This window comes from Chenopodium album, chromosome 18, assembly GCF_948465745.1.
Source record: "Chenopodium album chromosome 18, dcCheAlbu1.1, whole genome shotgun sequence".
NCBI classification, from domain to species: domain Eukaryota; kingdom Viridiplantae; phylum Streptophyta; class Magnoliopsida; order Caryophyllales; family Amaranthaceae; genus Chenopodium; species Chenopodium album.
The window spans coordinates 30,959,772-30,971,414 of record NC_137851.1 but is presented as its reverse complement, the minus strand read 5'-3'; the positions used below and the strand labels follow the sequence as shown (position 1 = coordinate 30,971,414).

The following is an 11,643-nucleotide window of genomic DNA, read 5'->3' as shown; positions in this document are numbered from 1 at the left end:
AGAGGGCGTGCAGTAGTAAGGAGCAGGCGCTCCTAGCCTAGGAGCGGGCGCTCCTCATTTTGGAGCGGGCGCTCCTCATTTTGGAGCGGGCGCTCCTCGCTGGGAATCCGTTTTCTTTTGCCGGATTTCCCTATGTGTTTCAGGGAGTATAAATACTTCCCCTTTAGCTCATTTGTAAGGACAGAACAGTAGCCTAGTTTTTAGAAATCTCTCTTAGTTTGAAACATTCCTTTTAGTTAATTTAGCTTAGTTTTCATCAAATCAAATCATTGTATTAGTGAAATTAAAGAATTATTCTCAAGGTTTGGCAATTTGTATTCAACATTTGAAGCTTCAATTAGTAATTTCATCAACCTTCTTCTACTTAATTTCAGATTCTATTTGGTATTTGCATGTTACTTGAATCCTTTTAGTTCTTGATAATTCCTTGTTGGATGATAGTGAATTAGATTGTTAACCACTTTTCCCCAATTATTGAAGTAGTTAGAACCCTAATACTTGTTTGCATGTTGATAAATATCAGTTGTGAGTAGTCTTCTTGCTAGGGGTTGGGTGAAGCTTAACCTTTTAGGTTAATTATGCAAATGTGGGAGTAGCAATGATGTTTGTATTGCAATTAAATTGATTGTATGAGATTGCTTGTTAGTTCTTCATGATAGGATTAGCTACCCTTGATTTAGGAGGTTGATAGCATGATATGCTTAATTTGACATGGAAATGTGAATGAAGCATGGCATTACTTATTGCAATTTGATTATGTATCTTCTATTGCTAAACTAATAAGGAATCTAAGTTTAGTAGTGTGAGTTGTTTCCTAATTGCATGAGGTTGATCTTACATATAGTCCTTGCTATATCTTGTCTATTTTACTCCCCGTTTGTCTATTTGCCTTGGTTGAGTGAATCCCATTCCCTAGTGTCTTTAATACATCGTTTTAGAACCATAATTTGTTTGTCAACTTGACGAACCTCCAATTCACCAAAGACTTTGAATTAGCTTAAGTGTTAAGATCTTTAGCAACCATATCCCATTCCTTTTGGACCGAACTTTTACTTGTCATTATGCTTGGTTTGTAGCATGTTTGTTTATAAGTGAGTTTGATTGAGTGTTGAATGTGCGACCGTTCTAACGCCCATCAAAATGAGGCCGTTGCCGAGGAGCGGTGTTGTTGATTGCTAATTGATTACTTGAGTCTAGTTCACCATAAAACAAGAAAAATTCAAAAAGAGTGTGTTTCTTTTTGGCTACACTTGTAGCCTTGTTACTAATTGCAATTTTTGAGAGTGTATGCGGAGAAATCATAACAGGATTTGGTGCCTTACAATCCCGAGATTGAGCAAACCTATAAGAGGAGAAGGAGAGCCGGTCCTAGGCCATTAAATACTTCCCCAACTAGGGAGGTCAATTTCGAGGAAAGACAAGAGCAAATGGGTGACGCGAAACCACCAGTTCAAAGACTTTTGAAGGAGTCGGGAACTCTGGGAGCTTATAGAGCTTCAAGTGGCATTGCTCCGACCGTTACTCAAGCCAATGATTTTGAAATTTGCCCCGCAATGATAAATTTGATCGAAACGAGGCAATTTAGTGAAGCAAAACATGAGAGCCCTCTTGCATATTTGAACGAATTTGAAAAATATTGCAATACGATCAAGGTAAATGGGGTAACTCAAGAATTTGTGAGACTAAAGATATTTCCTTTCTCCTTGATAAGAAGGGCTCTTGAATGGCTTGAGAAAGAGGTAAGGCCGAACTCCTTGAGAACTTGGGACGAGGTCACCACGGCTTTTTTAGGGAGATTCTACTCTCAAAAGAAGACGGCCAAGGCAAGGGCTTTGATCCAAGGTTTCTGTCAAAGGGCTAGTGAAACCATTTACGAGGCTTGGGAGAGATATAAAGGATATCAAAGGGAGTGTCCCCATCATGGCATTCCGACATACCAAGTGCTTCAAATTTTCTATGGGGCTTGAGCCCACAAGGAAAGACTAGCTTAGATGCGGGAGCGGGTGGTCCGATTATGAACAAGATGGAGGAGCAAGTCATAGAGATAATTGAGGATGTGGTGAGGCACCACATGGATTGGCAAGAAGAGAGAGAGAGTCTCTAAGCAAGGGAAGAAATGCAATTTACTCTGTTGATCACCTCAACGCCATCAACAATTTGACGTCCCAAATCGCCAACCTTGGCAAGGAAATGATGTCTATCAAGGCAAAACTTGAGGCCTCTACTTTGTAACAAGAGCATCCCTCCCAATCTAAGGGGAGAGGTATGAATTCTAACTCTTCTTCTTCTACTTCTAATAACATGCCACATGGGTGTTTGTTTTGTGAAAATTGTGGGTCATATGACCATGATACTTCTTCTTGTAATTATGATTCCCACCCTCAACCCCAATATGAAGATGGTAATGATAATGAAAATGAACAAGTCAATGCCTTGTCTTATGATAATAGACCTAGGAATGACAATCAAAGATACTTACCACCTAATCGAAGAGAACAAGGGGGAAATTCCTATAACCAAAGAGGAAATGATTATGATTACCATAACCAAAACCAATGGGAAAATAGGAACCAAAGGGACCAAAATCCCCAAGGTAACTACAACCAACAAGGTGGTTATGGTAACCATAACCATAATAACCAAGGGAACTATGGGAATCAAGGCCAATATCACAAAGGGGGGAACTCTAATAATAGGAAAAATTAGAATAACAATAACAATAGACATTCTTCTAATCAAAATGCTTCCAATTCAAATGTGAGAGGTAATAGAGCTCCCCAAGATAACTACTATGCACAAGCACCACCTAGTAGGTCTAACTTAGAGGAAATGATGGAAAGTCAAACCAAAATGTTCAATACTTTCATGGCCTCTAGTGATAAGAAATTTAGTGAAGTCATGACCCATAATAAAATGCTTGAAACACAAATTTCTCAATTGGCCAATGCTTTGAAGGAAGGGATTAGCACTTCCAAACTTCCACCCAAGGACTAGATCCCAAGAGGCTCATAAATGCTATATCAACTAGGAGTGGTAAAGTGTTGGAAGAGAGTGTTCCTAAGAAAATCAATGAGAGAATGAACATGAGTGAGCCTCCCCTTGAGAGTGAGTTTGAGCAAGAAAGAGAGGAACATCATGAGAATGAAAAAGAGAAAGAATTTAAGAAAGAAAAAGAATGTGAAAAAGAGAAAGATTTTGAAAAAGAGAGTGAAGAGAAAAGAGAAAAAGAGAGAGAAACAAAACAATTGCAAAATCTACCATATCCTCACAAATGTGCAATTTGGAAAGTTTCTTGAAACATTGAAACAAATTCGCCTTTTAATTCCTTTTACCGATGCTATCAAGCAAATGCCTAACTATGCTAGGTTTTTAAAAGATATTTTTAGTGGAAGGAGAAAGTGTGAATTGGTGGAAATGGTGAATCTCACCGAGAATTGTAGTGCAATTATCATGTATAAAATACCACCGAAATTGAAAGACCCCGGTAACTTTTCTTTCCCTTGTGCTATTTATAATATGCAAATTGATAATGCTTTATGTGTTCTTGTGGCTAGTGTTAGCCTTATGCCATATTTGGTATATCAAAGACTTGAGATAGGGGAACTTCTACCCACCAACATTACCTTACAATTGACCGATTGTTCTATCAAATTTCCAAAAGGTAAGGTAGAGGATATTCTTCTAAGGGTGGGAAAGTTTGTAATCCCGGTGAATTTTGTTGTGTTAGAGATGGATGAAGATGTGAACATTCCAATAATTCTAGGAAGACCTTTTCTTGCTACTTCGGGTGCTTTAATAGATGTTAAAAGTGCTAAAATTTCTCTAAAAGTAGGAGATGAGGTGATAGAATTTGATTTGAATGAGAGCATAAAATATCCAAGCTCTAGTCTTGATAATTGTATGATGATTGATACTATTGATTCTATTGTGACTTCTATGCATAAGCACTTGCTCACTACTAACGATGCCCTTGAGAATATCCTTTTGAATAAGGAAAAGATAGGTGAGCAAAGCAAGGAGATGGCATTGTATGAAGGAATGCTTGAAGGAAGTACGGAAGAAAGCATTGAGCAAGTATGCATGGGAATCACAAGTGATGATGCTTTGGAAATAGAAACCTCAAGAGAAGGTAAGGGTATTCCAATGGTAGAGTTGAAACCTCTACCATTACACCTAAGGTATGTGTTTTTGGGTACTAATTCAACTTTTCCAGTAATTGTGAATTCTTCTTTGAACGAGTGGCAAACTCAAATGTTATGTGGTGTTTTAAGAAACCACCAAGGTGCTTTAGGCTATACCATTTATTACCTCAAAGGTATTAGTCTCGCTTTATGTATGCACCACATAACACTTGAGGAGGGTGCTAAGCCTTCCATTGAGAGGCAAAGGAAACTCAATCCTCAAATGGGGGAGGTGGTGAAGAAAGAAATCACCAAACTCCTTGATGTCGGCATCATCTTCCCCATTTCAAGTTCTAGGTGGGTTTCCCCCGTTCATGTGATCCCTAAAAAGGGAGGAATGACCGTAGTTGAAAATGAGAATGGTGATCTCATTTCAACTAGAACGGTGACCGGTTGGAGGATGTGCATAGGCTATAGACGTTTAAATGCATCCACTAACAAGGATCATTTTCCTCTTCCTTGTATCGACCAAATGCTTGAAATACTAACCAAGCACAAGTATTATTGCTTTCTTGATGATTATTCGGGTTTCTTTCAAATCCTCATAAACCCGGATGATCAAGAGAAGACAACTTTTACTTGTCCATATGGTACTTTTGCATATAGGAGGATGCTGTTTGGACTTTGTAATGCACCGACAACCTTTCAAAGGTGCGTGATGAGTATCTTTGGAGACATGCTTGAGGCCGAAATGGAAGTGTTCATGGATGATTTCTCGGTAGGGGGCCTTTCATTTGAAGATTGTTTGTCCAATTTGGGCAAATGCTTAGCAAGATGTGAGAAGGTCAACTTGGTCCTAAATTGGGAAAAATGCCACTTCATGGTTGAAGAGGGAATCGTCCTTGGTCACAAGATATTAAGCAAGGGGATTAAGGTCGACAAGGCCAAAGTTGAAGTGATTGAAAAATTGCCACCTCCAATTAATGTGAGAGGAGTAAGATCCTTTTTGGGGCATGCCGGGTTCTATAGGAGATTTATCAAGGATTTCTCACAAATTTCTAGACCCCTTAATGCTCTTCTTCAAAAGGATTCCATCTTTATTTTTGATGAAAAATGTCTTCAAGCTTTTAACAAATTAAAGGAGGCTTTGATCTCTACTCCAATCGTGCAAGGGCCAAGATGGGATTTGACGTTTGAACTTATGTGTGATGCTAGTGATGTTGCAATTGGAGGGGTGTTGAGACAAAGAATTGAGAAGAAGCTTCACGTCATTTACTACATGTCCAAGACCTTGAATGAAGCTCAACGGAACTACACCACGACGGAGAAAGAGTTTCTTGCCGTGGTACATGCTTTTGAGAAGTTTTGGAACTACCTCATTGGTTCCAAAACTGTTGTTTACACCGATCATGCGGCTATTAGGTACCTTATGGCAAAGAAAGAGTCCAAACCTCGTCTTCTTTGATGGGTCCTATCTCTTTAACAATTTCATGTTGAAATCCGTGACAAGAAAGGGGCCGAGAATATGGTTGCGGACCATCTTTCCCGATTAGAGAATGTGAAAGCTAGTGATGATGAAATCCCCATATAAGATGAATTAAGAGATGATGTGCTTTATATCTTGAATGAGAAGGAGCTTCCTTGGTTAACTACTTGGCATGTGGACAATTTCCTCCCGATTTCTCAAAGAAATAAAGGAAGAAGCTAAAGAGGGAAGCAAGACACTATGTGTGGGATGACCCCATTCTCTACAAGAGAGGAGTAGATGGTTTGCTCCGTAGGTGTGTTCCGGTTGAAGAAGTGCAAAATGTGCTCAAGATGTGTCATTCCGATCCTTGTGGAGGGCATATGGGAGTAAACAAAACAACATTGAAGGTCTTACATAGCGGGTTGTGGTGGCGTCACATCTTTAAGGATGTTTGGGGGTTTGTGAAGACTTTTGACCGGTGTCAACGAACCAGCAACATATCCAAGCGAAATGAGATGCCTCAACAACCGATTCTTGAGCTAGAGGTATTTGATGTATGGGGTATTGATTTCATTGGACCATTCCCTACTTCTTATGGAAATCAATACATCCTTGTGGCGGTTGATTACGTCTCAAAATGGGTTGAGGCCATTGCCTCCCCAACTAATGACCACAAGGTAGTTATGAAATTGTTCAAGAAAGTGATATTTTCGAGATTCGGAATTCCTAGAGCTGTGGTAAGTTACAACGGTTCACATTTTGTTCGTATTGCTTTTCAAAAGATGCTAAGAAAGCACGGGGTTCACCAAAGGTTCGGCCTTACCTATCATTCACAAACTAGTGGACAAGCGGAAGTGTCTACCGTCAAATCAAGCTAATCCTTGAGAAGACGGTTGCAAGAAATAGGAAGGATTGGTCGAAAATACTTCCCTATGGGCGTATAGAACGGCCTACAAAACCCCTATCGACACAACCCCATATCGTCTAGTGTATGGAAAATCTTGTCATCTTCCTGGTGGAACTTGAACACCGAACCCAATGGGCCATTAAGAAGATTAACTTCGACTTGGCTAGTGCGGGAGAACATATATGGCTCAATTTGCATGAACTTGAAGAGCTTCGATTGGAGGCCTATGAATGTGCTAACAACTACAAGATTCGCACTAAGGGATGGCATGATCGGAATATTAAAAAGAAAGCGTTTCTTGTGGGTGATAAGGTGCTCTTCTACAATTCAAGAATGAAGTTGTTCCCCGGAAAACTTCTATCAAGGTGGAGTGGACTTTTTGTTGTTAAGCAAGTGTTTTCACATGGAGCTGTCGAAGTCACAGATTTGGATGGAAAGAGATTTTTCAAAGTCAATGGGTATCGCCTCAAGCCTTACTATGAGGGTGCTCATGTTGGTCTATTTGAGTTATTACATTGTGATTTTACCTCATGAGTGTGGAGGTCGTCAAGCTAATGACGTTAAAGAAGCGCTTCTGGGAGGCTACCCGAGTAAAAAAAATATAAAGAAAAAAAAAGAAGAAAAAGAAAGAGACAAGAAAGAAAAAGAAAAAATTGAGAGAATGAGAAATAAAATTTTTTTGAGTGAGTGAGAAAAAGAAAGAATAGTGTTGGTGATATCTGATTTCGCTACAAATTGATTGGATTTTGTTCTTGTGGTTTGATGTAGGCACTTAAGGAAAAATGGAGTAAATGAAACAAAAACAAAAAGCTGTCAGCAGCTAGGAGCGGGCGCTCCAAGCACTATGCACGCCCGCTCCTAGCTTAATGTAGAAATCAGAAGCCTCCAGTGGAATGAGGAGCGGGCGCTCCACCACTAATGCACGCCCTCTCCTAAGATCCGTACAGAAACAAGTATGTTCAGGTACCATGAGGAGCGGGCGCTCCAACTGAGCTGCACGCTCGCTCCTAGTTTAATAGAAAACTCCAATAATAACGCACGCCCGCTCCAATAATAAAGTCTACAGGTCGATTAGGAGCGGGCGCTCTAATAATAACGCACGCCCGCTCCATTATGGGTTAAAATACAAGTTCAAGAATCAAAGTAGGAGCGGGCGCTCCATCGCCCCTACACGCCCGCTCCTCCCAAATGCCATAGCCAAAGTTTTATTTGGAGCAGGCGCTCCATCACATATGCACCCCCGCTCTTTGCTTAATGAGGGAAATAGAAGTTCTATGAAGAGAAGGAGCGGGCGCTCCATCACACCTGCACGCCCGCTCCTCGCAAAAGCCGTAGCCAAAATTTTAGTTGGAGCGGGGCGCTCCAAGCAAAGTGCACGCCCGCTCCATTCTGGGAAGGAAAACAGAAACAAGAACTTGAGAAGGAGCGAGCGCTCTAAACCTTGAGCACGCCCGCTCCTCGGAAATGCCGTAGCTAAAATACTTTTCGGAGCGGGCGCTCTTCTCCCCCTGCACGCCCGCTCCTGTCTAGGGCTTAGACTTCAGTAATGTTTTCGAAGTTTGGAGCGGGCGCTCCTCATTACTGCACGCCCGCTCCGTACTGGATTCTTAAAACCAGAAGTTGTTCTTTAGAGTCGGAGCGTGCGCTCCTCTCACCCTGCACGCCCGCTCCAACTAGTCCGGGTAAAAAAAAGGAGATTCTTTCTTTTCCTTTTATCCTCCTTCCCCCTTTTTCACCACTCATTTTCCCATTTTTATTCTCTCTCCTCTATACACATCTTTTTCTCTCTCTAAAAACCCTTATTTTCTCCAATTTCTCTCTTCAATTTCATCATCAAATCCCCATTTTCTTCAGTAAAAATTCACAAATCCTCAATCTCCATCAAATTCTCTCTCCAAAAATCACAATTTCTCACAAATTTGGGCAAAAATTTGAAGACCAACGAATCCAAATTGAAGAATAAGGAAGTAAAAGGGTTACGATTGGTAGAGAAGGAGCCAATTTGGGTAAAGTTGGAGGATTTTAGAGTATTTTCATACTCTAATTGGTAAAATCATCTTCCCTACTTCACTTTCCCTCTTAAACCTTAGGGTTTTTCTTCAATCTCCTTAAATTTGTTTATTTCATGAATGTTGTGTGATTAGTTGCATGATTAGGTGAATTAAAATAAATTTACTTGCTATTGAGAATTAATTGGTAGATTTCTTGTGATTAGTTATTGGAGTAAGAGATTTGTGATTAGTTTCTTGCTTAAGTTTGGTGATCTTGTGCATGAAATTTGTGTGAATTATATTGGAATTGTGAATTAGTGTGTTGAAATTGTTAGTTGGTTTTGTTGGAATTGTTTGTTTGTTGTGTTGGAATTATATTGAATTGTGAAACAGGTACTTGGATTTTATCAGGGGTTTAAAGTTTCGGAGATTGTTTGTGGTGTGTTGTGAGTGTGTTTGTGTTGTTTTGAGTTAACTTTTTAATCCAAACCTAAGTACCAAAATGGTTCTTTGTTTATTTGGAGGTGCGGGAGGGAAGAAGAGGAAGACTACTTTTGGCATCCAAATAAATTAAATGAAAACCGTTCTTCCGAATGCCCAACTCAAACCCTAGCCAAACACCAAAAAAAGCAATCCTCCCCTTTCAATAAGAATTTCTGAAAAATTCAAGGGGTACCAAAAAAAGCTTTCCACACAAAACATTATTCCAACTTGATTTTACAACCAAGAAGCTTGCCAAATCCTAGGTTTAGACAATGGAATTCGGCGAGTGGCCGAAAATTTCGGATGGTTAAACTTCCTCGACAAGAGGGAGCTAACCTACGAATCCCTCACTCTCGAATTCCTTTCTACCTTAACCATGCGAAAGGTTAGTAGTAAGGGAGAGCCTATTGAGTGCGAGTTTAAGTTTAATATGTTCAACCAACCAAAAACATTAAGCTTAACTTGCCTCAATGAGATTTTTGGATGGTCCGTTTACAACCAAATAACCAACCCCGATAATTTCTACCTCAACATTTACGAGGAGTACAATTGGTGGAATACTATCGCGGAGTACCCCAAATTCACTACCCGGTCTAGCAATGCTAACCACATTGTCCACCCCGTACTCCGTATATTCATGAGAATTATGGGGTACGCTTGCTTATCGAAACAAGATCTCGGGAAGCTAACTAAAGAGGAGATAAAATGCCTCTTTATAGCTTCCCGATTTGAGGGAGACCTTGAGGGTAATGTGAATATGGGGTACTTATTTGTTAAACGGTGCCTTGAAATTAAGAAGAGTTCGGAGTTGACGGGTGAGATTAAGTGTGGTGGGATGATCACTATCATTGCCAAGGCGTTGAATTTCACCAATTGGGTTGAGCAATTAACCCCGGTGAATGGCTCCAATGTCCTTGACCATGCCGGACTTGCCTCAATGCATATGCTTGTGGAAATCCGGGGAAATGTGACCACCTACTCTTGGTTGGTCAAGGGGAAACACCGTTGCATTCTCCCTAATGCGGCGGTAATGAACACCGTGGGAACCATTTGGCAAGTGCCAAATGAGCCACTCCCCGGGAATGTTCCCAACCTTAATCAACCATCTCAACCCCGCCGCTATAGCATATCCACCATTCCTAGTTGTATGGGTGGCCAATCCTCCTTCTCTTCTTCCTCCTTCAACCTTGAGTCGGCCTTTCACCATCTCAACCTAACCAACCAAAGAATCCTTCAAGAAAATGAATATCAAAGTTTTGTGTCTCAAATGTCCTATCTAAGCCAAGTTGAGATGGGAGATTTCCTCCCCTATGTCAACTATCCTCACCGCCCCGTACAAGAGGGGCCGGTTCCGGGTTGGAACAACAACCAACCCACCTACTCCTATTGGCAAGGACCATGTAGCTCCATTTCGGAGCTACGATACTTCCCTCCCTACAATTATACACAACCCGGAGGTTGTGATTTTAGGGGGACCCTTCTTATTACCACGTTCCCGAGACATGTGGTAATATGGCTCCCGAGGAGATCGATAACAATCCCTTAAGGGGATACTTCGGGTTTCCACCCGGGTATGATGGTGGTTGGGGTACTAGTAGTGCACCAGACTACGGTCACTATCGTAGTAGCCCCAACTATGATCTTCCTCCATACATGGATCAACCTTCCTTTTTCGGCGATGTAGACCTCAACTATAACTACATGCTATCACCGCCTAGGGAGGATGATCGGGAGTAGCCTTTAGACATTTGTTTTTACCGTTCCCTTCTCTTCTTTCCCATCATGTGTAACACCGAGGCCAGTGTCGAGTTCTAGCTTGGGGGGGAGATGTTTCTCATTGTGTTCATCTATCGCGGGAACGGTAATCAAATGTCTAGCTTGGGGGAAGTCTTGGGGTCTTTGTGTATAGGGTAGTTTTAGTTTTGATAAGATTTGTGCTTTTATGTGATGATCTTGTGCTATCTAAGGAGAAGTTTGAGTTTGTATGTGGAATGTTTGGCATGAAAGGCTTAGCTTAGCCTTTGGGACTTGTGGTAGGATTCATGTGTTATTATGTTCTAGATTGCATGCCTATTTTAGGTTGTTTGTGCTCTTTTCTTGATTTCATGGCATGCCTTGGCTAGAACAATTGCATGTTGATGTGTTTATCTCACTTCTCCTTATATGTGTGTTTTGGAGCATCTTATTCTTATGATTAAGTTTTGGTATTTTCATATTTTTGGTTGGTTTGTGTGATGGTCGATTGCATGGTATGGTTGGTTTGATCTTGGTCTCTTGTGATGATGATGATTTATGATGATTGATGATGTTGGTCTCTCCCTAATATCAAAACTTCTTCTTCTTATCTTCTAACCCCTCTAATATCCAAATTCCCTAACATCCTAACCCCTAATATCCAAATTCTTTAATTAGTTCTCTTATCCCCCATTTTCAGCTTTTTACAAAAAAAAAAAAAAAAAAAAAAAAAGAGCTTTGAAAAAAAAAAAGAGTTTGTTCTGCCTTTGATCGGTTTGCAATGATGATATTGAATTGTATGTGGTGGATGCTTGTTTTCTTTTTGTAATAGAATTTCGAGCATGGTTTAGATGCCCTTGGTTGAACATAAAATTGGTTAGTTTAGGCTAGTGTGAGAATAAATTTACCGAATGTACGAGACTTAAGTCTAGGTTTGTG

At 40.5% G+C, this 11,643-nt stretch overlaps 1 protein-coding gene and 1 non-coding gene across 2 annotated transcripts; one reads left to right on the top strand and one right to left on the bottom strand.

Moving 5' to 3' along the window:
• Nucleotides 1-1,821: 1,821 nt before the first annotated feature.
• Nucleotides 1,822-1,927, bottom strand: LOC145593255 (small nucleolar RNA R71). Its single transcript, XR_014102625.1, has one exon. It is a non-coding gene; the product is annotated as a small nucleolar RNA R71 (small nucleolar RNA).
• A 4,653-nt stretch (nt 1,928-6,580) lies between these two features.
• Nucleotides 6,581-7,030, top strand: LOC145592059 (uncharacterized). The gene has a single exon (XM_081648526.1). It carries the CDS (start codon nt 6,581-6,583, stop codon nt 7,028-7,030), a length of 450 nt encoding a protein of 149 aa, XP_081504652.1.
• Nucleotides 7,031-11,643: the final 4,613 nt, after the last annotated feature.

Bases quoted from the DNA above. Each gene is read 5' to 3' on its own strand.
- LOC145592059 (XM_081648526.1), top strand. From the start codon at position 6,581: ATGGAAAATCTTGTCATCTTCCTGGTGGAACTTGAACACCGAACCCAA.